The 25,335-nt window shown below is 39.0% G+C and overlaps 1 protein-coding gene across 3 annotated transcripts; it reads left to right on the top strand.

Moving 5' to 3' along the window:
- The first annotated feature begins 1,508 nt into the window (after positions 1–1,508).
- Positions 1,509–22,286, top strand: med23 (mediator complex subunit 23). 3 transcript variants are annotated; one of them, XM_038293271.1, is made up of 31 exons: positions 1,509–1,689; positions 2,001–2,032; positions 2,642–2,729; positions 2,807–2,931; positions 3,011–3,122; positions 3,251–3,349; positions 3,450–3,551; positions 4,405–4,474; positions 5,369–5,481; positions 5,698–5,793; positions 6,419–6,436; positions 9,902–10,108; positions 13,609–13,752; positions 13,898–14,043; positions 14,127–14,372; positions 14,451–14,593; positions 14,926–15,100; positions 16,897–17,060; positions 17,132–17,256; positions 17,336–17,541; positions 17,623–17,803; positions 17,884–18,054; positions 18,824–19,040; positions 19,138–19,247; positions 19,324–19,450; positions 19,745–19,910; positions 20,792–20,846; positions 20,927–21,141; positions 21,220–21,340; positions 21,434–21,565; positions 21,782–22,286. In XM_038293271.1, exons 1-31 carry the CDS (start codon positions 1,639–1,641, stop codon positions 22,010–22,012), a joined length of 4,188 nt encoding a protein of 1,395 aa, XP_038149199.1. In that variant the 5' UTR covers positions 1,509–1,638; the 3' UTR covers positions 22,013–22,286. The 3 variants fall into 3 exon arrangements, with proteins under 3 accessions (XP_038149199.1, XP_038149198.1, XP_038149197.1); XM_038293269.1 differs by having other exon boundaries at positions 1,639–1,689; positions 20,774–20,846; positions 21,782–22,012; XM_038293270.1 differs by lacking the exon at positions 6,419–6,436 and having other exon boundaries at positions 1,510–1,689; positions 20,774–20,846.
- Positions 22,287–25,335: the final 3,049 nt, after the last annotated feature.

Genomic DNA, 25,335 nt, shown 5'->3' with positions numbered 1-25,335 from the left:
AAAATCAGAATTGTGAGAAAAAAAGTGAGAATTCTGAGATTTAAGTCAGAATTCAGAGATTAAAGTCAGAATTCTGAGATTAAAGTAAAATCAGTTAACTTTTTTTTTTTTTTTTCAGTGGCCCTAATCCTCTTCCACATAAAAGTGCAACTTAAACTGAAAATATAATCGGGAACCAAAGGCGTAGCCAGACAATTTTTATAAGGGTGGCCAGGACCTCAGGGTCAATCTACAACAAGAAAATGAATGGGCACAACATCCATATTTTCTAAATAAAGAAAAACTATACCTTTCTACAACTTTTGCTGACAAATAGACGCATAAATATTTAAACATCTGTGCTTTCCAGATAAAAGGTATAGTGGATACAATTCTTTCAGGGTTGAGTTCTGGGGCAAACATCATCATTCTGCATAAAATTGATATTTACAAGTATCTACCTAAATTGATTATTTAATAGGTTTTATTAAAATAGTTATCAGTAATTTTACTGAAGACTCTTAGATGACCTGCAGAGACAGATTATTTTCTTTTTACCCCATAAAGAACACCTACTTCTGAAAAGAGCATGAATTCTGCACTTATCATCTTTAATGTTAGTATATTGATGTGCATAATTAACCAAAGGGTTTTTGTTGTCAAGTAATTGCTAATATATGAAAATTTTAAATGTTTTGAATATTCCACTTGAGAGTATTACTGCTGTCACGGTCTGTATTAGAGGGGAAAAATAATGGTAGGGGTGGCCAATGATTGGCTAAGGGTGAAAAAAAGTGAAAGTTATATAGTAGCCTATTAATGACAGGATTCAGCATAACTGGATTTAAGGCTTAAAATGTGTCATTTTGTGTGCCACCTTTACAACGATTCCACTTTAGATAAAATTCGAAAGAATATTTAAAAAATATAATGTTAATTTACTGAGTTGCACCTCATATACATTTGCCCTGCATTTAATATGGATAGGTTGCATAGTACCCCCAACCCCCCTTCTCAAGGTTGTCCTCGCAAAACCTTGGTTCCTTGTTTTTGCAATAATTGGATATCTTAATATCAGTTCCGAATCAAGAGTCGTCAGAGCCATTTTAACCGTTTCACTGTTTTCATCCACTGTTAACAGTTTGATGGGCTGCTGGTAATGGTTATGAACATGAATTTCTTAAATAGTTTATCAAAGTTTGAAGCGGGTAACATCAAATGACAGCAGAAAAACTTCAGAAATAAAACAAATTCGTACATGTTATTTTTTTAAGCATAAAGACTTAACAGAAAGAGTGGTTTCTAGAAGAACCAGTGCCCACTGGCCAATGTTTAATCCGTTTTTGACATAAAAAAAAAAGAAAAAAAAAAGGAAGCACTAATTTTCGTAATTTAAGTTCTGTTCAATTAATCGATATGGTCAAAGAGGTGTTAAATATTTAACAACTTTAAAAGAAAAAACAAAACAAAAACAAAGAAAACAAACAATAAAAAAGGCGGAACAATTTTTGCACGTCCCGCAAAAGCGTCCGGATTGTTTTAGTTGTAGCACAGTGGTTAGCCTTTAGCTGGCAGATAACTGTGCGCTCCTGTAATGGAGTAATCAATTTGATCACTGTGATGTTTGGCTGAAAATTATTTATAATTAAAGCGACAGACATGGCACTTTCGATGGAAACGCAGCTCCAGAGCATCTTCGAAGATGTTGTGGTAAAACGCTTCTTTATTACGGGATTTCTGACGAGCTAACATCTGTTAGCATTCCAGTTCATGCTAGCCTTTTAAAGAAATGCAAAACTTGATTTCGATATAGATTTAAAAATGGAAACATAAAAACATTTTCTGTGTAGTTATTTGCTATTGCATGAATACTACAATGTCTTTGCGCATTTATTAACTGGTGGGAATTTTCCTTCCCAAAAAAACTACAGGATTAAGGGTTTTAGGACAAGTAAAGCGTTTTGTTTTCTTTCTAAAAGGTAAAGGCTGTGATTCTAAGTTTGTTTTTGTCCTTTTCTCAGAAAACTGAGATCATAGAAGAGGCTTTTGCAGGGTAAGTCTCCAATTGTAGGACACCCGTTTCTCTATATGTATAATTTGCATGCACCTTTTTAGATTTTGTTCTTGCACGACGTTCATGCATTTTATTTGCGCTTTATGTTAATGAAAAAGCAGTGCGTAATTGTGACAGAAAACAATAATTTAATCTGATCTGTTCTTAATAGAAAATGTAACTGTCACAGTCTAAGTCTGTTAAGACTCTGTGGAAGATCTGAAAGAAAAGAAGCCAAGGTTCCATTATCAAATGTGTACATTTACTCCAGGCTTTAAGAAATCTGCTGCAAGGCTGCAAAAGAAACACAAATCCTACCTCTGAGATTGCTCTTCTTAAGAAAGAACTTTCCTCATCTCATTAAAATACTACTTCATTTTGGTCTATTATAAAACATACCAATAAAATACATGCACACTTAAGTTTCTGGTTGTGACTTGAGAAAATGTGAAAACATTCAAGAGTTATTAATACTTTACCGCTGTACAAGTTTAGTTATTAAAGCTTAAATTGAGTTAGTAAGTGTTTTATATGTGACCAGCCCAGGAATATGCAACGTGTTATTCAAAGGTGCATGCTATAAGTCCGGAGTTTTTTTTTTTTTTTTAGGATGTTCATGGATACTCCAGAGGATGAAAGGACTAAACTGATAAGCTGTCTTGGAGCCTTCAGACAGTATTGGGGAACTCTGCCACAGGTCTCTATATGTGCAAATTTAAACACCATCCAGCCACAAAAGCAGCCTTCTTTAACTGGCTCTCTGTCTTTCTGCAGGAGTCCCATGAGCAGTGTGTGCAATGGATAGTGCGGTTTATCCACAGTCAGCACAGTCCAAAAAGGATCTCCTTCCTCTACGACTGTCTGGCCATGGCTGTGGAGACCAGTTTGTTACCGCCAAGGTCAGCACGCAAAAGTCCCCCGTAATTCCTAGTTACCAGTTTAATTAGCGTGTAATTAATCTGAAATGTCTTTTTTTAGGATGGTGTGTGTTGCCTTGATTAGTTCTGACAGCTTGGAGTGGGAAAGGACTCGACTGTGGGCCTTAACTTTCAAACTTATTCGCAAGATCATCGGAGGGGTGGACTACAAGGTCACTGACACACAAAAGCATCCACGATAAGGAGCTATTACCTCATTTTTTTAATATATTTTTTATTTTTAGTTTTTTAAAACTGAAGTGCTTCATTGGGGGCTATATGTTGATTTTTTTTAATCCAGGGTGTCCGTGATCTGCTGAAAGCTGTTCTGGATAAAATCCAGACCATCCCCACCACTGTCAGCTCAGCTATTGTGCAGCAGCTTCTGGCAGCTAGAGAGGTACTCGAATCACTTGGATCTTTACGTGTTTCAGGGCTTTTATTTTTGTAAACACCACAAACATGTCACCTTTTAACCTTTATATCTGCTTCTGTTAAAGGTGGTTGAATATATTCTGGACAGAAATGCCTGCCTGCTGCCAGCCTACTTTGCTGTCACAGAAATCAGGAAACTCTACCCAGAGGGACAACTCTCACACTGGGTAAATGTGTCTTTAAAGCCTGAACTTGTGGGATGTTAGAAAATCCCTTAAAAATGTTGAATGTAATAAATCCAGATTTTTCTCATCCTTCAATAGCTTTGATGACCTTCCGCATCTTTGGTGCTTTTAAAATCAGATATGCATGCAAAATGGGAATTCAATGATCCGTTTGCATTAGAATAAGATAGAAACGACCTTTTTTTAAATCCTCAAAAGGAAATTTCCTTTTGTTACAGGGTGCAACAGAATAGAAAGCATCAAAAGAGTAAAAGTCCTGCAATAAAAAATAAAAAGACATAACTCTAAAATGAACAGGTTAAAAAATAAATCTAAAAAGAGTATTAAGTAATAATTAGATTGCCATTGCTAAGCGTCATTTAGTGTCTATGATCCACCGTGTCCTTATGTGGTGCAGCTCTGCATTCTCAGCCTGTTGCTGAATGAGCTGCTGAGGCTGCATCTCATTTTGGAGAGGATGACAGAGAAAGACGAGAACAGTCTTTATTTTGGAGACTATCTTTCTCTCTGACCCCACCGTCAGAAAGCTTCCTCTGCTTCCTAATGAAGGCCTCACCATCAGACAGCTGCCCCAACACATGACTACACTAGCCAACACATGTATCTTCATTATAGCTCCACAGATGTTGAAAGACCTCAGTCTCCACCTAGGATAGAAACAAATCTGTTTTCATTGTCTGTTTAAATATTTGTTGATTGAGTTTTTTGAATATATCATACATTGATATGTTTGATTTATTGTGCGGCACTGTTATAAAACCGCTTTTGAGTAGGGTGGGATTTGTGATGGCATAAATAACCTTTGTTTGTATGTTGTTTTTGTTCTCATTTTTAGCTTTTAGGCAGTTTGATTTCAGACTTCGTGGACAGTTTTCGACCGACAGCCAGAATCAACTCTATATGCGGTAAGGCACTGATGAGGTCTAAAATATGCAAGATTTTCATCAGTTACCCTCAAAATCTTTTGTTTTGCTTTAGAAAATTGTTGCCTATGAATTGTAAAAAAAAATTTTTAGTTTATTCTAAATAAATAGAATCCCAGATTAACAGGGATAAAACTAAGTGGAATAATAAATATCTGCTCTTTCTTACAGCAGGCTGTTGCCGCTATTGTGTCACATCAAACCATCCTTCATGGTCGCTATCTTATCTGGTTTTTTAGTATAAATATAAGGTGTGGCAGGGGACACGCCTCTGACCAGTGGTGTGAAATCTTTAGCATAGATTTTTTTTTCTACAACTAATACTTTATAATTTAAACACAATGAATTCAGCCTCTCATTCAATCTTACAGCAAAATAAGCCCCTATTTGGGTTCACTATTTGCAAAGAAACGGCCTCTACACATCGTCCTCTGCTTGTTTGAGAACAAGGCGGAGAATCTGCAACTGGTATTGTCCTAAGATAAATCTATAAATCAGATAAGTTAGGTGTGTTTGCTGTTAGTTAAACAATGGATTAAGTGTGAAGTTTGACGCCATTTTAATATGGATGAAGCCAAGCTGTAACCTGATCTAGAGCAGAAAAATCTTTGCTGTTTTATCCGAATGTAAATTATATAGTCCTATTATCTATCTAAAACTACTGCTTACATCATATCATACTCTGTTAAACATCTTTCTTTTATTTAAATCCATTTCTTCCTTACTTCTTATTGAACCTAATGGTGTGATTTCAGGCGAATCTCTGTTCAATGCGATTGTCTGGTTACGACTTATAAAGCTGCATTATTACTCTTCTATTACATTTCCTTCAGTTTTTGATTAGTATTCAAACTGTGTGCCCTTGTGTATCGGCAGGACGGTGTAGTCTGTTACCGGTGGTGAATAACAGCGGTGCCATCTGCAACTCCTGGAAGTTAGACCCCACAACGCTTCGCTTCCCTCTGAGGGGCATGCTGCCTTATGACAAAGTAACGGCAATATACACAACACCTGAGCATTGTACAAAAGTATTCATACCCCTGGACATTTTTCACATTTGCCCATTTTTGTGGGATTTGAGGTCATAGTCCAGAATTTTGAATTAAAAAAGGGGATTTTGATTCTTTTGCAGGTTCCTGTCTTTTTAAATCAAAGGGTATTCTGTTTTGCTTTTTCTGAAGAAAGCCTCTCTTTATGTTGTGTAGGACCTGTTTGAGCCTCAGACAGGGTTGCTCCGCTATGTGCTCGAGCAGCCGTACTCCAGAGAGATGGTGTGCAACATGTTGGGACTCAACAAACAGGTAAAACAGTCTCTCCATATTTTCCTTTACTTCCACGTTATTCCCTTTTTTCATTTTTTTTTGTTCAATATCAATTTATTTCTGTTTATTCTGTTTATTTCTTTTTTACATTCCAGCAAATGTGTTTATTTCTTCTTAATCTCTTTCTCCATCTGTCTTTGGTCATTTTTATCTTTGCTTGTCTTCCCATTTTTTTCTTGTATTACCCTCCCCATACAGCTGTTGAAAGCCACATAATGCAACGCTCTGAGCTTGTCCCATAATGCACTTAATGTCGGTTATTCCTGGTTGGGTTCATCTGGTTTCAGTTCAGCCCAGATCACTCAGGTTCATTCCTCACTCTGCCCAAACAGTGTGGAAACGACAGCAATCTATGATTAATGCAGCATGCAGGTCTCCATTGAGATTCAGTCAACAAGAACCTGTCTGTAAATGTGAAGCGGCTGAGTTAACTGTGCTGAACGAACCGTGAACATCCTTCTTGTAGCTCCTTAGTCACCACTTTCTCTCTGTCTCTCCCCCTTCCCTGTCCTATTTGTTTACTTGGTTTCCTTCCCGTTTATCTCTCTTTTTGTCCTCTGGTTGTCTCCCGTGTTTGTCTGTCTCTCTGCCATGCGCTCTCTAGACTCTGAACATTGCCCAGGTATGTCGTTGTTCCTCGTCTGGTTACACGACCTGCCAACTAACCAGCTCTCCAGATGCTTCATTTTGTTTGTTTATTTTTTAAGGCACAAATGTGTGCTAGAGGTGACAAAAAAGGGTGGATAAAGAAAGAAAGTCTAATTGAGCAAATCAGAAATGCAACAGTGCTTGAAATGGACGCAGAAGGGTTAAGTGTTGAAACAGCAAAAGGATGATTCCACTTCTAGGCCGTGTTCATATTCCCTCAAATGTGAAATTTTTTTTTTTATTATAGCCAGTAACCTATAGGTAATTAGAGGAGGATCTTTGCAATAGACCAACAAAAGATAAGAGTAAAATATTCATTTTTATCTGATTTCTAACGTCTTCTGGCAAGCCGAGGTATTCAGCTCTCCAGCTGCAAGCCGCTAAGTCTCTACCAACTTTGTTTTTCTAGAGAATTAGATTCTCACTTCTTTATATATCTATACTTGTATACAATTTATATAAATAAAGTTTTTTTTAAATGTGTGTCATTCCCCATAGAAACAGTAACTCCGTCTCATTCAGTTTGCGCTCCTTAATGCATTTTTTCTCGAGTTTCTTGTTAATGTTCATTATACAGCTTTTGGGATATCCCTTTATATCCAAAAACAATAATAATAATGGTAAGATTTTCAGTTTCAACCCTGTCTAGATCCTGCTTATCTCTTATAGAAATCTCTAGGTTATCCTCGGTCAGACATTTGCACACTTACTTCCAGATAACAAGCTTGATATTTCTTATTTTCGACTTGAAACCCTGCTGTTGACATTTCAGGTGCTGTTGCACTGCATGTGTGGATGTAGTCTGGTGCTTGCTTGTCGTCAGCAAGGTCCTTGTGTGCCGTTTCTTTGTCATGCCAACCTGGGCAAAACTGGTTTTCAAAACCTCAACACTTAGGACTTATCTTCTGTCTGATTTCTGCATCTGTTAACATGTAATAGATTCCTACAAGCTTGCAGATGGTAATAAATAGCCGCTGTGGTTGTGACCTTTAGACAGAGACTAAACCTGATTATATAAGAAGACAAAGAGGAAGCAGAGATGGATCTAAAACTATGTTAAGGTGAGAGGAGTAGCAGGAAGTTGGCTCTGTTAAAATATAGAAAGTATCTAGATTCCCAGAGTTTAAACTGGTTTTAACATTTCATTTTGAGTGAAAAATTCTCTTTTAGATTTTAGCAACTTAAAATGTCTCTTAAAATCGATTACTTTAATGTACAACAGTCTAGAAGAGGAGGGCATGTAAAATAACCTCACAGATCTGGTCGTACAAGTGAGATAACTCTAAAAGCGGACTGCAAGATGCTAAAAGAAGTCGCCCCAAACCATGGTATAGTTGCCCCAATAAAAAGCAAGGAATTGTTTGAATAAACCTTTCCACTTGACTAGTTTGTTGTAGAGCTTTTAAGGCAGGGGAAGAAAAATTCAGCATTTCAGTTACTTTGAAGTATTTGGTTGTTTTTGTTACAGAGGTCAGGGATTGAATGCTTGTTGCTATTTGGCTGATCTTTGACCGACGGTACAACAATGTAATAATATGCTCTAAACAAAGGGGACAGGCTGTTTGGAGCCTGTTATGCGTCTGTGTGGAGGCTTGTGACCAGGAGGCATGATACAGTAGGATGTTAGATGTACAGGTGGTTTGAAGGTCAAATCAAATAGCTGATCAGACACATTTGTCTGTGACCAATGAATGTCGATCAAACTGTTGTAGCAGCTTTGCTCTGGTTTAATTCAGTGGATTTGATGGGTTGTTGTTGTTTATCAGCTCTTTAAGATGTTCAGTGATTGAGATGATAGAGCTTTTAATCTAGAGTAATAATGTGGGTGATTTTCAGCATATCCACAGAAGCTGCACCTCCTTTTTCTCTGTCCCTTTGTTGCTTTCTCTTCTCCTTTTGTGAGCATGAAGGGAGGTTGTACCAACAGCTGGATCAGAAGTAAAAAAACAACAAAAAAGTTTGTGAGACAGCTAAGGACAGCCTCCTCCTCTTCCTCCAAATCTCCCCTCTTCCTCCTCTGGCTGCATGCAAGAGCGTGTTGCACCTTTCTGACTGGTTGCTGTGCTGTGCTGTGTTTTGTTGTGCTGTGCTGTTCAAACCAAACTTTGAGTTGAGTAAGAACTTCCACCTCCAGATGTTTGCTCCTTCTACTCTGTCAGGAGGATGTGAATTCAGATTTTCCTTGAAAACTGAGAAATTGTTTTGGATGGCTCCTCTTCTTGTGAAGGCCAATACTACAGTTTCATTACTTCTAAACTTTATGCTGCAACATTTAGGGGCCGTACTAAGTACTAACCGTATTATAGTAATATCAAAACCAGAAAAAAAGGTTAAATGAGTCCAAAAACTTACTGAAAGTAAGCAAAGGTAACTTGTAGGATATCCTAATCTGGATAATTTTAATAAAAAATCCTTTGTTGATGCCATGTAGGGATCCGCCAATTTCCTTAATTCTGTGTTATCAATACTTACATGGGAAACACATCTTATCTACCTGCTTAAAGCTCTGTGAACCAGCCACCCTCAACGCTCTAAGCTCTTCACTAATATTTAAAAGCATTAATTTATTCTGTGTTTTCCAATTAAACAAGACTTTAAAAATGACTTGAATAGGAGCCCAACTGAGATATGTTTTAATTAAACGAAAAAAAAAAAGAATAAACCAGTGTAGCAAATAAAGAAAAAACTGATTTAAAAACTGCCAATTAAAAGCTCTTTAAAAAAAAAATAAAAGAAAATATCTGCAGCTTTAGATATATTTTGTTTAACTGTAGGGGTCAAATGTGTTTTGTAGATGTTATGCATAAACTGATTCTCAGTTTGGGGCTTTAACGTCCCTCTATCCGTCTTCCTCTCTGCCCCAGTAATCCCTGTTCTTTTTATAATTCTTCTTTCCTGTTTTTACTCTTTAGTTCAAATCTTTCCCACCTTTTCTCTAAATTATCCATATACCCCAAATAATATTATAAAATATAATTTTCATATATAACTCTATGTTCAAAAATAAAAGTCAGTATTTTCATGCAGGATCATTTAAGTGTGCTTGTATCAAACATTAGTTTTACCGTTGGGCTTTTAAATAATGATTAATTGTGCAGAAATCATCCCATAGTAGCTAAGCAGGTCAGTTTCTTTTTGTTTATGCCGTACAGAACAGTCAAAATATGATGATGTATCTGTGCACTAATACTGACATGGGAATTTAGTTTAGCTTTCAAGAACAAAGTTGGGGATGAAAGAAGCTGTGCGCCACAATGGAGCTACAGTTTAACCCCGATGAGATATGGGTCCTGCATGAGAGGGACAGATATGTATTTCGTACATCCGTGTGTTCGATAATGGCTGTGGCATGTCAAACGTTAGTGCAGTTGGACCATTATTCTTGTGCCCTTGCTGACGTGGTCCTTCGCCCTTTAACGCTCCACTCCTCGCCTTGCAGCAGAAGCAGCGATGCCCGGTGCTGGAGGAGCAGCTGGTGGACCTGGTGGTGTACGCCATGGAGCGCTCAGAGACGGAGGAACATTTCGACGCCGACATCGGAGGGACCAGCCAGTTACTGTGGCAGCACCTCTCCTCCCAGCTCATCTTCTTTGTGCTGTTTCAGTTTGCGAGCTTCCCTCACATGGTGCTTTCTTTACATCAGAAGGTAAGACATCCAACGTTGCTGAACGTGTCTTCATTACTGCAAATATAAATTGATTTCTCAACAAAAAACAGTGAACCTTTGCCGTTACTGATTACTTGATTTCTAAAGCTTATGGTTTTCATGTCTTATGAGGAGATCTGTCCAGTTCAGTTTTATTTTATTATTTTTATAAGTCATGAAAAGTGAGGAAAAAATTTGAAATTTATTTTGGTTAGTGCTTTAAATGAGGATTATTTTGTGAATTGATACATTTATTGACTCTTTTTTATTTTATTTTATTGAATAATCTGACAGAAGAAAGTTCTAGCTATACTGCTGCAGGAGATTGTGGATTTTATTTATTTTTTCCTCATGAGTGCAAAATGTGTAGATCTATTTTTGTTAATTTGTCTAATGTTTTTGCTAAATCACTGCTCTGTATGGGTTCTCAAATTATTTGATTTCAAGATTAGTTGGGTATTGTTTCAACAATCTGTTATTTACGATTTAATTGATATGATTGATCAATTACTGAATCATAAAATAATTCAACCTTCATTAAAAAAGAGTAATAGAATAACCTTTTTTTAACTGTATGTCTATATTTGATTTATCACTGAGGAGAGAAATATTTCTACCTATGAACAGTTTTACAAACTTCTGGCTCTCATTTAGAATCCAAACAAAAAGATTGTCTGAGATTATACAGGTGCTGGTCATAAAATTAGAATATCATGAAAAAGTAGATTGATTTCAGTAATTCCATTTAAAAAGTGAAACTTGTATATTATATTCATACATTACATACAAACTCATATATTTCAGATGTTTATTTTGTTTAATTTTGATGATTACAAATGACAACAAATGAAAATCTCAAATTCATCATATCAGAAAATTAGAATATTACTGAAGACCAATAAAAACAAAGGATTTATAGAAATGTTGGCCAACTGAAAAGTATGAACATGAAAAGTATGAGCATGTACAGCACTCAGTATTTAGTTGGGCCTCCTTTGGCCTGTATTACTGCAGCAATGCGGCGTGGCATGGAGTCGATCAGTCTGTGGCACTGCTCAGGTGTTATGATAGCCCAGGTTGCTCTAATAGTGGCTTTTAGCTCTTCTGAATTGTTGGGTCTGGTGTATTGCATCTTCTTCTTCACAATACCCCATAGATTTTCTATGGGGTTAAGGTCAGGAGAGTTTGCTGGCCAATTAAGAACAGGGATACCATGGTCCTTCAACCAGGTACTGGTAGCTTTGGCACTGTGTGCAGGTGCCAAGTCCTGTTGGAAAATGAAATCTGCATCTCCAAAAAGTTGGTCAGCTGCAGGAAGCATGAAGTGCTCTAAAACTTCCTGGTATGTGGCTGCGTTGACCCTGGACCTCAGAAAACACAATGGACCAACACCAGCAGATGACATGGCACCCCAAACCATCACTGACTGTGGAAACTTTACACTGGACTTCAAGCAACGTGGATGAAGTGCCTCTCTTCTTTTCCTCCAGACTCTGGGACCTTGATTTCCAAAGGAAATGCAAAATTTACTTTCATCAGAGAACATGACTTTGGACCACTCACCAGCAGTCCAGTCCTGTTTCTCTTTAGCCCAGGCAAGACGCTTCTGACGCTGTCTGTGGTTCAAGAGTGGCTTGACACAAGGAATGCGACAGCAGAAACCCATGTCTTTCATACGTCTGTGTGTGGTGGTTCTTGAAGCACTCACTCCAGCTGCAGTCCACTCTTTGTGAATCTCCCCCACATTTTTGAATGGGTTTTGTTTCACAATCCTCTCCAGGGTGCGGTTATCTCTCTTGCTTGTACACTTTTTTCGACCACATCTTTTCCTTCCCTTCGCCTCTCTATTAATGTGCTTGGACACTGAGCTCTGTGAACAGCCAGCCTCTTTAGCGATGACCTTTTGTGTCTTGCCCTCCTTGTGCAAGGTGTCGATGGTCGTCTTTTGGACAACTGTCAAGTCAGCAGTCTTCCCCATGATTGTGTAGCCTATAGAACTAGACTGAAAGACCATTTAAAGGCTTTTGCAGGTGGTTTGAGTTAATTAGCTGATTAGAGTGTGGCACCAGGGGCCATCAATTTTGAACCTTTTCACAATATTCTAATTTTCTGATATGATGAATTTGAGATTTTCATTTGTTGTCATTTGTAATCATCAAAATTAAACAAAATAAACATCTGAAATATATGAGTTTGTATGTAATGTATGAATATAATATACAAGTTTCACTTTTTAAATGGAATTACTGAAATCAATCTACTTTTTCATGATATTCTAATTTTATGACCAGCACCTGTATTTACTGCTGGGTCATCCAGTCTAAGTCAGTGTCATCATTTTTTATAAATTGATTTCAGGTCTATTATGATAAACAAAGCAATTATTTATCATGATACATTGAAATGATCTCAATAATTTACGATTGTATTCTTGCATTCCTTAGTGTAGCCGGTGTTATTAGAGCCTCGTTATTGTTGAGTAGTAAGCCAGAGAAATGCTAGTTGAAATTTCTTTTTTTTTTTAAAGGGCAAAATAATGAAAAAAACAATCAGAAAAATATTTGGGAACCAAGTTACAGAATACATCATAGAGGGAGGACTTTAAACTAAAGCTCAATCAGCCTACTGTCATTTTTTGTTTTATCAAATTGTTTAATTACTTAAAAAGGCTAAATGACATGGATTAGAAAATACATTCTAGTTTTTTTATATTAGGGGTGGAACGGTTCACAAAATCCACGGTTCGGTTCGATTCACGGTTTCTGGTCACGGTTTTCGGTTTGGTTCGATACATGTTGATTGTTACACTGAAATCCCATAAAAATTTATGGAATTAATTGAAAAATCCCCCCAAAAATAATGGATTAATCATCTCGCGCACGCTCTCTACCATCTCCAAGGAAGAGAGAGGGGAGCCACAGTGGAGGCTGTAGGCTTTGCTTTGTGCAGCAGCCGGTCTGGAGCGCAGTGGGGCGGAGCGGGGGTTGCTGACAGAGTATGAGGGATTCCGGGGTTAGCATGACATGTTGGTCATGTTGCTGTTAGCATAAACAAAACGTGTTGCACAATGCTCACACACTGTTGCACTTTTATCCACAACTTTCTTTCCGCCGTCATCATAAGTCAGTCTAAATGCATAGCGCTCCCATACAGCAGACCTATAAAGTGCTGCTGGCGCGTCTTCCAACTCCTGTTCTTTCCCACTCGCCATACCCTCACAATTCTCCACAACAACTGATATTTTTCCCTGCTACACCCGGCTACGCTGCTTCGCTTCTTCTTCTTCTTGTTTACTACTGGTAGTTGGCTTTGGTCGCAGTACCGCCACCTTCTGCTCGGGAGTGTAATCGCTTCGCCTATGAGAAAAAGGAGCAGCGCATGAACCGAACGCAACACACGTGAACTGAACCGAGACAGTCGAACCGAACGGTTCGGACGGTTTTCATAAATCGTCCCATCCCTATTTTATATCCTCCTCCTTAGTTATTCTCTTTTCCCAGCTTGCAGGCAGAGGCCTTATTAAAGGAAGGGATCACCTGATGTGGGTCCTGCTGCAGTTCATATCCGGCAGCATTCAGAAGAACGCCCTTGCTGACTTCTTGCCGGTCATGAAGCTGTTTGACCTGCTTTATCCAGAAAAAGAGGTAAATTAAAGTCAAGCACTCTTTCATTTGCCTTTCTTTGGCTCAAGAACTAGATTTAACTCTTAATTTATTTCATGGTAGTTTTATGTAGATAACAGCAGAGCTTCACAGTATCTTTAGTGCTGTTTTTTATTTTTATTTTTAGTGTATACCAGTTCCTGACATTAGCAAGCCTCAGTCAACCCATTCCTTTGCCATGACCTGCATCTGGATCCACCTGAACCGTAAAGCTCAGAACGACAACTCCAAAAAGCAGATCGACATCCCGTACTCACTCAAGCTGCACCATGAGTATGTATAGTTAACATATGAAGCCCCTAAACATCAATGTGTGCCTTAGTTGACCATCAGTTTCCTAATTTTAATCATCTTAGGTTTCTCCAGCAGTCGGTACGGAACAAAACCCTGGGAATGTCAGATTATAAGATCGCCTTGCTGTGTAACGCATACAGCACCAACTCTGACTGCTTCTCGCTGCCAATGGGCGTCCTGGTGGAGACCATTTATGGAAACGGATCCATGAGGATCAACCTGCCTGGCACCAGCTGCATGGCGTCCGGATCGGTCACACCGCTGCCCATGAACTTGCTGGACTCGCTCACTGTGCATGCTAAAATGAGGTAGTAGAAAAACAAATAAGCAAACCGTGGGTTTGATTTGTTTTTCTTTAACTTGCATGTATGCCTGTCTGTCTGCAGCCTGATCCACAGCATCGCCACACGTGTGATCAAACTGGCCCACGCCAAGTCCAGCCTCGCCCTGGCGCCGGCGCTTGTGGAAACATACAGCAGGCTTTTGGTCTACATGGAGATCGAATCGTTGGGCATCAAGGGATTTATAAGTAAATATTTACTTTGTTTAAAATTTAAGGAGCTCTGCTAGATTATGTAATTAATGAAATTAATTAAACTTTTTCCATTTTCACTTTTCATCCACAAAATTAATGTTTAATGTTGCATTTTAAAACAAAGTATTGCATAATCTGCTAAATATTGACAAACTTCATGTTTAAACATGGTGGTGGCAACAATCATGTTATTACTTATTAGCATTGTCATTTAGGTGGAAAAAACTTTTTAGCTGCTAAGTGAAGCTTTTAAGGTGAAAATGTTGCAGTTTGATCAGAAATAAATATCAGTGAGCAAAAATAAACAATGAAATTTATCTTTTCAGGTCAGTTGCTTCCAAATGTGTTTAAATCTCACGCATGGGGAATCCTTCATACGTTACTGGAGATGTTCAGCTACAGGATGCATCACATCCAGCCGCACTACAGGGTTCAGCTGCTAAGTCACCTACACAGCCTAGCTGCAGTGCCCCAGACCAATCAGAACCAACTGCATCTGTGGTAACCTCAGTACTTTAATATATTATAAAATCTAATACATGGAAAAATACGATATTTTTCTACCTGCCGGTTTGTTTTTCTAAGAAGTGAGCCATTTTATAATATAAAACACTAAGATGGTTGAATGAAAAAGTGGCAGCCATAAAGGATAATAAAGAACTTGTTCTAGTTGAGTTCTTGGATCATAAAATCACCTTATAGTCAGTACTGTTGATCATTAACGTTGCCATGGTAACAGCAAATATTTGGTTTAAGAGGAGTAACAATGTGGTTGGTATATAAGTTGTGTGGAGGAAAAAAAAAAGGGTTCCAAGTCTTTTAGATGGATTATAACATATAACTTGAAATATATATATACATATAACTCAGTTAACTTGAAAATGCATTCTGGTTCTGTGAAAAACCTAAAAAAAACAGCATTAAGTCCACATTTCTGTTATAAAATGTTTCTTCATCAGTCTATTATATTTTAATCTTTAGAAATCACTGTGAGCCTTAAGCACTCTCCATTAATAAAAGGAAAAAAAGGCTAAAATCCATCAGTCGAAATTGATCTATATTATCCATTTAATTTAGTGAATTGAGTTTCTAAAACATGTTACTATTAGGGATGGGGATCGAAACCCGGTTCCACTTTTTTCAAAACCCGAAAATCAATAACGTTTGGGCTTATCGATACCGCTATCGAGTCTGGTCGTTTTTTTTTTTCTCCCGGAGGTCCTGTAACATAATTGTGTGTCCCTCGAGTTGCGTCACAGCATTTAAATCTAATCAATCCAATCACTGCAGCATGTCCACCAATGTTTTGGAATGAAATTGTAAGCAAACAGATATTAAAAGTAAAACAAGTGAAGTCTGGCACTTAACTTTGCTCGCGACTCGAGAATGGCTGAACGGAAAAGACTCCTCCTCCTCCTGCTGCTGCCCCGCCGCACCACAGTCGGGCCCGTCTTAATCATCCACTCAGAGTACCACTGGTCAGCGCGCACACAGACTTTGTAGCTTGTCCGGTCAGTTAAAAATAGTAATTGTGAAATCCGTGTTGTAATCGGCAGCATACAAGCTAGTTAGCTTGAAAAGTAAATAAAGTTTCAGACGTGCTGCGTGATGATGTGTTCAGATTGGCTCATTAAAACGACATTTAGGTTATCATGATGCGTTCAAGTGTAACGTAAAGAAAACGGGAAATTTTGTTTTTGGCGAGAAACATGAGTAATACAGTTTTATATTGCTCTATATATAATTAAACTACTGATGCCAACATTTATTAAAAATTACATTTAATTTAAAATACAATTATTTATTTGTTAAATATTCTCCTAATCACTAAAAACATGATGAAAAGTGACAGTAGACAATACATTAACCAACAATTGTGAAAATATATTCTAGTTAGTTTTATGTCATTTCAAAGTGGCCTATTACATTAGCCATGTTTATTGAAGGCTAGAAACGTTTTTGTTATGCTAACTTGTTAAGCAATAAAAGCAATACCAGTTCTGTTAAAAAAAATTTGTTGCATCGTCTTTCCACCAAATAACAGAAAAGTATCGATAGTGGTATCGATAAAGACTCGGATCGATAAGGAGTATCGATAAAGGTATCGATATCAATAAATATTAACGATCCCCATCCCTAGTTACTATATGCTAGTTTACTTTGTTGTGGAAAAGACTTAATCTATTTTTGCATTATGATGGTAATCTGCAATTCTTCGTTAAAAAAAGCCCCAAATAAACAAAAGTTTGCTTTTTTTTACCATTAACTTTGTTGAAATGTTGTGTCTGTTCCCTCAGTGTTGAGAGCACTGCTTTACGCTTGATCACAGCTTTGGGGAGTTCAGAGGTGCAGCCCCAGTTCACCCGCTTCCTCAACGACCCGAAGACGGTTCTGTCTGCCGAGTCCGAGGAGCTAAACCGAGCTTTGATTCTCACACTGGCCAGAGCCACACATGTGACCGGTACGCTCCAGTCTATTTGCTTTGGGTTCTTTATGGTGACATGTTTTTTAAACTGGTCTATATCCCTGTAGATTTTTTCACAGGCTCAGACTCCATTCAGGGCACCTGGTGTAAAGACATCCTCCAGACCATTATGAGTTTTACGCCTCACAACTGGGCGTCACACACTCTGTCCTGCTTCCCAGCTCCTCTGCAGGTGGGAAACCATCACTCTGCTGCCACTGCGTTGATTAAACCATCAATTCATGCTAAATAACACCTTGTCTGTCCTCCAGGCTTTCTTCAAGCAGAACAATGTTCCTCAGGAGTCCCGCTTCAACCTGAAGAAGAACGTGGAGGAGGAATACAGGAAGTGGAAGTCAATGGCCAACGAGAATGACATCATCACCCACTTCTCCATGCAAGGCTCGCCTCCCCTGTTCTTGTGTCTGCTATGGAAGATGCTTTTGGAGACGGATCGCATAAACCAGATTGGATTCAGGTTTGAAGGCGCTGTTTGTGTGAAGAAAGCACCTGATCTCATTAACTAAATCATTACATGTTTTTTTTTCCTTCACGTCAGGGTTTTGGAGCGCATAGGAGCTCGTGCGCTGGTGGCACATGTGCGGACATTTGCAGACTTCCTCGTCTATGAGTTCTCGACTTCAGCTGGGGGACAGCAGCTCAACAAGTGCATTGAAATCCTAAATGACATGGTCTGGAAGTATAACATAGTCACCCTGGACAGACTGATCCTGTGTCTGGTGAGAAGATATAGAGAAATGTAGCATTTTTTTATGCAAGCTTTCCCTTCTTAAGTTCACTGTTTATTGTTCTTTTTTAGGCAATGCGAAGCCACGAGGGGAACGAGGCTCAGGTTTGCTACTTCATAATCCAGCTCCTTCTGTTGAAGCCGAATGACTTCAGGAACCGAGTCAATGATTTTGTGAAGGAGAACGCTCCCGAGCACTGGCTGCAGAGCGACTGGCATAACAAACACATGAACTACCACAAGGTTTCTGCTTACATTTGTTTTTTAATAATAATTATTTTTCATCAAAATGCTAAATCTGGAAATAATTCAGGTTTGAAAAAAAAAAAAAGTCTGAATTTATCCCATTCTCTAACAGTTTTCCAAAGCTTTAATCTGTTCATGCATCCTGCTGTATCTCCATCCTCCTATGCAGCCAGCCTCCAGTTTTACTTGTTATATTAACTCATGCTGCATAGTATAAAGATTCTATGTTACTATTACACTGTTTGTTTGTGATTCAAATCAGTGGAAATCATAAAGGTAAATAAAAAGGTTTTAAAGTTAAACTTTTAATTGAAACATTGAAACCTGCAGATGACTCCAATGGGCCATGCAAAGTGGATTTTTTTATTTGACAATAAAGTCATATTATTACAAGAAAAAAAAGCAATAATAATGATTATATATTACAAGGAGAAACGTAAACATTATCTGCTTAACAAACACAGAGGATTGTTATGCTAGTAGTGCCTTTTTCATTTTATTCTGCTGATATTATGTTGTGACTTTATACTTAAGAAATGCTAGAATTAACATTTTGACTTTAAATGTGAAAAAAGACAAATTATATCATTGGCCGTCTTTAGTTTCCATACATTTAAAAACACAGACTGAGAAATCAGTCTAAAAAAACTAGTTTTTATTTATTAAATGTGGAGAAGATAAAAGATGGAGCTAAAACCTAAGATTATGTCAACAGCAAATGGATGTTGAACAACTTATTGTTTCCTTTGTCTTTTTTTAAAATTAGAAATACCCCGAGAAATTATACTTTGAGGGTCTTGCGGAACAAGTGAGCCCCCCCTTGCAGCTGCAGCCTCAGTACCTGCCCATCTACTTTGGTAACGTTTGTCTGCGCTTCCTGCCCGTCTTCGACATCGTCATCCACCGCTTCCTGGAGCTCCTCCCCGTCTCCAAGTCCCTGGAAACGCTGCTCGATCACCTGGGCGGGCTGTACAAGTTCCACGGTGAGGGAGACCGCCTGGCTGCTGGGGGAAGATCAGTGAGACATTGTAGTATTTCAATGAAACCGTGTTTTAATTTGCAAACGTTCTCTGTGTGCAGACCGCCCCGTGACGTACCTGTACAACACCCTTCACTACTACGAACGACATCTGAGAGATAGAACAAACCTGAAGAGGAAGCTGGTTCACGCCATCATTTCCTCGCTAAAGGCAGGCAGAGCGACACAGACGTTACTGTTTATTATTAATGGCATCGATTAAACGTGAAGCTTTTGGTTTTTTTTAGGACAACCGAACCCCAGGATGGTGTCTGAGTGAGACCTATTTAAAGTTTGGCATGAACCCCAGGGAGGACAACGTTTGGATACCGGATGACACCTACTACTGCAAGCTGATTGGGCGCCTTGTGGATAATATCCTTTAATAACCTCAGACAGATCCATCACCATAACAAGATGAGGCTGATGCAGGTTAATGGAAAAGTGCACAGGGCTCTGGGACGCTTGGCTAATACAGCCATTACTCCTAATAGTATGTCTCCCTTGATAGGTTTTAGCAGCAATTAAAAGTAAATTTTTTTTATTGTGCCCCAACGTGTTGGAATTGTCTACAACCCAGATCAAACCAGTCTCAGGGATTTCCCCTCATGCTGCTTTTTTCAATAAACCACCGTCTCCATGTTAACCCTCCTTAACCTTCGCCCCCACCCATGGCAGGGAAGTCGCCCGGACCCTTCCCAAACTGTGACTGGAGGTTCAATGAGTTCCCCAACCCTGCAGCTCACGCCCTGCATGTCACCTGCGTGGAGCTGATGGCCTTGGCCATACCGGGAAAAGATGTTGGCAATGCTTTGCTCAATGTTGTACTGAAGAGGTAAAAAGCCAAGAGATAAAACACAATAATCATTGTGAATTTCATCTTAGATTATGTTTTATGATTTTTCATTTTAGTTAAAGGTTAAACAACGCAACTGTAAATTGCATAAAACGGCAAAGCACTAATTAATTGAAGGTTAAAATATTTTGCGGATGAAGTTCAGATTCAAGATTCTTCTGGTCATCGGATTTTACAATTAAATTTATGTCACACTTTTTTCTTTTCTCTTTTAACTCCAGCTTCTAAAATCTATTAAAACCATCAATTTTATGATTTCATTGTTCCCAAACCAACAGAAATTTCCCCAGAATCTCTTTCTATCATACATAAAACAAGCAGCTGAGGTGATGGGCATAGAGGTAAATGGTTAGAAGGTAGAAGTGAGTCTCTGTACCAATAATATAAAATATTTTTTTTAAATAAAGCTGGAAAAGAGCTTCAGCTGTTTAATAAAATGTGTCTGCTCATTGAAAACTAGGATCAGGTATAGAAAGACAGTTTTTGGAAGTAGACACCTATTCTAGTAAGCTCTAACTTTGCTAAGCTGGTCTAATGTAGGTTAAGGTAATGGGTAGGTTTTGTTTATTTTCCATCTAAAGTAAGTAGTGGATGATTGAGCTGCTTTTGTTTTCTTGACAAAAATCTTTAGGATATCTTCAAATGCGTTTAAAGCAGTAAAACACAATATTCTATCTTAGATGAGAAAAGCTTCAATTGATGGAGAATTGAACCTGATTGGTCCTTCATTAAGTCATATGTCTTATTGAATGCAGTCATTTGTAAACCATCCAACTGCTTCTTTAGTAAACGACATCAAAATTGCTTGTTTGGTTGAGATTGAAATCTTTTTCACCTTTTAGTCAACCTCTGGTTCCCAGGGAGAACATCACAGCTTGGATGAATGCCATTGGACTGGTGATCACTGCGCTCCCTGTAAGAAAAACCCGGCAAAGATAAATCGTCATTTACGCTTCCCTTAATCAAACAAGTCTTTAAAACTTCCATTTCTGCAGGAACCCTACTGGATCGTTCTCCATGACCGCATCGTCTCTGTGCTCAGCTCTCCGGCTCTGACATCAGAGACTGAGTGGGCGGGGTATCCCTTTGCCCTGCTGGACTTCACTGCCTGCCACCAAAGCTACAGCGAAATGAACTGCAGCTACGTGCTGGCCTTGACCCACGCCGTCTGGCACCACTCATCCATCGGACAGCTCTCTCTTATCCCCAAGTAATGTTCCTACCCTCTCTTCCATCATCTGGTATCCTGTCCTTGGTCACATTTGATGCAGCACTTCTGTTTGTGCAGATTCCTGTCAGAGACCCTGAAGCCCATCGTCCAGACAGAGTTCCAGTTACTCTATGTGTATCACCTGGTGGGGCCGTTCCTACAGCGCTTTCAGCAAGAGAGGACGAGATGCATGCTGGAGGTATGATTCCACACTATAAATGGCTAATATGTACCTTAATAGGATCATTCTCATTTAGAGTTTCATACTCATGTGAATCCGTTTGTGTTTCAGATTGGGGTGGCATTCTATGAGATGCTGCAGGCCGTCGACCAGCACTGCCAACATCTCAGCTACATGGACCCCATCTGTGATTTTCTCTATCACATCAAATACATGTACACTGGGGACAGTGTGAAGGAGCAGGTGAGGATGTTTCCGTTTGTTCTTTAAACACTGAGGGTATCATTGGGCTTTAGGACTAAATAAGTCTTCCATTATTTAAAAAAAAATGCTTTTTTCAGTTAGCTAGGAGGAGGTAAACTCTGGGCTTTTTGTCTCCTGTTCTAATTTACATCAGAGTATAGAATAAAGAGGTTAGATTCAAACAACTCATCTCCATCTTCCTCACTTTCCGTCCAGGTAGAGAAAATCATCATGACTCTTTGCCCAGCGATGAAGCTTCGTCTGCGCTTCATCACTCACAGCAGCATGAATGAGACGTCTTCATCAGCTGCTGCTGCTGCCTCCGCATCGTCAGCCTCCAACTCTTCCTCCTCTTCCGGCACTCCCCTGCCGCCTCCCCCCTCACTGTCCTCCTCTAATGCCGCGGCCTCTCCCTCGTCCTCCCAACACGCACACACACCCATATGAAACATGGGAAGATCTGCTGTTGGACTAAAACAGGAAATCACAACAGTGTTTGAGTTGATTTTGAAACAAATGGGTCTAAGTTGTTCTGTTTGTATCATGAAAAAAGTTGATTTTGTTTGGATGATGCTGTGATAAAGTGGCTGTAGTGAATAATCAGAACAACGTGTAAAGTTTTACTGTTGTAGGATCGTGAATTGTTACGTCATCTTTGTATCTGTAGTTAAGTCTTTTTTTATTGTATATAACTTTTGATAATAAACAGCAATAAAAACGGCTTTATAAAAAATAATGTTCACCATTTTACACTGCTTAAAAAATAAAGGGATGTTTCAAACAACATCCTAGATCTGAATGAATGACCTGTTCTCATTGAATACCTTGTTTTATATAAAGTAGTATGAGCTGACAACAAAAATCAATGGAGATCAACTGTGTTAACCAATGAAGGCCTGGATTTGGAGACACATTTAAAGTGGTAATATGCACTACATGCTGATCCAACTTTGATGTGATGTCCTTAAACCAGATCAAATGAGGCTCAGTATTGTCTTCGGCCTCCATGTGCCTGAGACCTCACTGCAATACCTTTGCATGCTCCTGATCAGTTAGCAGATGGTCTCCGGAGCGATCTCTTTCCAGACCTGGACTAAAGTATCCGCTAACTTCTGGACAGTCTGGTGCAACTTCATGTTTGTGGATCTAGACATGATGTCCCAGATGTGCCCAATTGGATTTAGGTCTGGGGAGCGACAGGCCAGTCCATAGCTTCAATGTCTTCATCTTGCCAGAACAGCTGACACACTGCAGCCATGAGGTCTAGCATTGTCCTGCATTGGGAGGAACCCAGGACCAACCGCACCAGCATATGGTCTCACAAGGGGTCTGTGGATCTCAGCATGGTGCCTAATGCTTGTCATGCTACCTCTGTTGAGCACATGGAGGGGTGTGCGGCCCCTTTCAAAAATATGCAACCCTAAACCATTACTGACCCACTGCGAAACCAGTCATGCTGAAGGATGTTGCAGGCAGCAGATTGCTATCCACCTGCTTTCATCTGTGAAGAGCACAGGGTGCAAGAAACAAATTGGTCAATCTTCTCTGGCAAAAGCCAAGCATCCTACACAGTGTTGGGCTGTGAGCACAACCCCCCCCCCCCCCAATCTATGGATGTTGAGCCCTCATACCATCCTTATGGAGTCAATTTCTAACCATTTGTGCAGACATACACATTTGTGGCCTACTGGAAGTAATTTTTGGCTCTGGCAGTGCTCATCCTGTTTCTCCTTGTATAAAGGTGAAGGTGCCTGGCTGCTGCTGGGTTGTTGCCCTCCCACAGCCTCCTCCATGTCTCCTAATGTACTGGCCTTTCTCCTGCTAGCGCCTCCACCCTCTGGACTATACGCTGACAGACGGCAAACCTTCTTGCCACAGCACGCATTGATGTGCCATCCTGGATGAGCTGCAATACCTGGGCCACTTGTGTGGGTGATAGAGTCCATCTCATGTCACCACAAGTGTAAAAGCACCACCAACATTACAAGTGACCAAAACATCAGCCAGAACACATAGGTACTGAGAAGTGGTCTATGGACCCCACCTGCAGAACCACTCCTTTATGGAGTATGTCTTGCTAATAGCCAATATTTTCCACCTGTTGTCTATTCCATTTGCATGACAGCATGGGAAATTGATTGTCAATCAGTGTTGCTTCCTAAGTGGACAGTTTGATTTCACAGAAGTTTGATTATTGTTTTCCAGCAGTGCAAACTGACATTGGGTGCATTTCATTACTCCATCTTTGCTTTATTTAATTTTAGTTTCTATCTCTCTACAGTTAGTCAGTTAGTTACAGTTTTAATTGTGTTTTTCTGCTGTAGGTCACATTTTCTTTTTTTCCTCTCTTTTTGTTTTTGCACTGAGGGGAAAACAAACTTAGCTGTCTCCTGTTGACCCAGATCTAAACCTGTCAGGTTGTTTTATCTTCATCTTTCTCTCTGGAGGAACACCTTTTTATTTGGTGTGACACTTGAGCAGGTCACCAAAGTGTCAAGAGCAAACTGATGTTCTGTTAGACCAAATAAATAGAGGGAGTCCAGTATTTATCTTTACAATCCATGATTTTTTTTTTTTTTTTTTTTTGGATGAAGTTTTATGGAACATCAACTAGCAAAAATCAAACCTACATTTTGCATAGTTGGCTTAAACCTGCTACAGTGGTGTAAAATGCTAATCTGTGAGCTCAATTTAAACCCTCAAATAACCAGATTACATGGTTAAATATAAATGCTAAAAGAAAGTGCAAATTTTGGTCAAAAGAAAAACAACTTTTTTAAGGCCAAACCTGTTCAGATTGAGATGCACATTGTTGCTAATTAAAACATAGGTTATACCATATTTTAACAAATATCTTAAATCTCTGGGATCTAAATATTAGAAAACATCCATGCACTTGGAATGTGGACTTATTGGCATTATGATGTCCACCCTACAGCCCAACACCAGTGTCCCATGGAGGTGAATGAAGCTCCTTGTTTCGCTCTCAAAAACAAAATATTCTGAAAACTATCATTATATCTCCTAGTTAGAACTTTATTACATTTATAATGTTGGGTTGGTACTTGTATATGACTATATATTTTGATGCTTTGACATTTATTGATTCTGTCACTACATCTTGCATACTTTGGCATTACATTCCTCAAATCGCATCATAGAAACAGGCTGCTCTTTCTTTGGGATGAAAAATCCCACCCAGCTCTCCATCCTTCTCTCCAAACCCAGAGGTGTTAATCATATTTGTCCAACATGAATAACTAGAGAGGTGTTTAAGCTTTTCTGACTTCCTCATTCATGGAAAGTAACTTCCTGAATATCTTACGAAAATAAATTTACAGGGACACGTTTGAAAATGTGATTTTGGATCTCAGGTGTTTCAGTCGTGCTTGAATCCTCTGTTGTCTTTGCTTGGTCTGTATTGTTACTCCATCTCCCATTTATTCCTGCAGCAGAGTATATAAAATCTGATAGAACCCTTGTGTTTATGTTGACCAACATCTCCACTCTGAATTACATTAGATAGTCAGCAGGTCAGCTGTAACTGAATTACATGAATTTTATTCAAGGTCTCTTCAAATCTCATCAGCGACTCGAGTGTCTCTTGTGATATTCATTGTGAGGACAGTGATAATTGAATTCCTCGTCACCCTTGTGGCTTCGTGTCGAATATTGTAGGTTTGCATACTTGCAGCTTTAGCATCACTAAGTTATGTTCACAATTTCCTAATCAGATCTTCTCTGCTCACTTTTAATCCCAATTTGCTTTG

The sequence above is a fragment of the Cyprinodon tularosa genome, unplaced genomic scaffold, assembly GCF_016077235.1.
Source record: "Cyprinodon tularosa strain WSP-4 unplaced genomic scaffold, ASM1607723v1 ctg323, whole genome shotgun sequence".
NCBI classification, from domain to species: Eukaryota; Metazoa; Chordata; class Actinopteri; order Cyprinodontiformes; family Cyprinodontidae; genus Cyprinodon; species Cyprinodon tularosa.
Note: the sequence above shows the minus strand (reverse complement) of the source record. Positions and strands in the feature narration are given on the sequence as shown.

Bases quoted from the DNA above. Each gene is read 5' to 3' on its own strand.
- med23 (XM_038293269.1), top strand. From the start codon at position 1,639: ATGGCACTTTCGATGGAAACGCAGCTCCAGAGCATCTTCGAAGATGTT. The intron at 3,123-3,250 runs GTCACTGACACA...TTTTTAATCCAG, and splicing joins TCGGAGGGGTGGACTACAAG to GGTGTCCGTGATCTGCTGAA. The intron at 15,101-16,896 runs GTAACCTCAGTA...CTGTTCCCTCAG, and splicing joins CAGAACCAACTGCATCTGTG to TGTTGAGAGCACTGCTTTAC.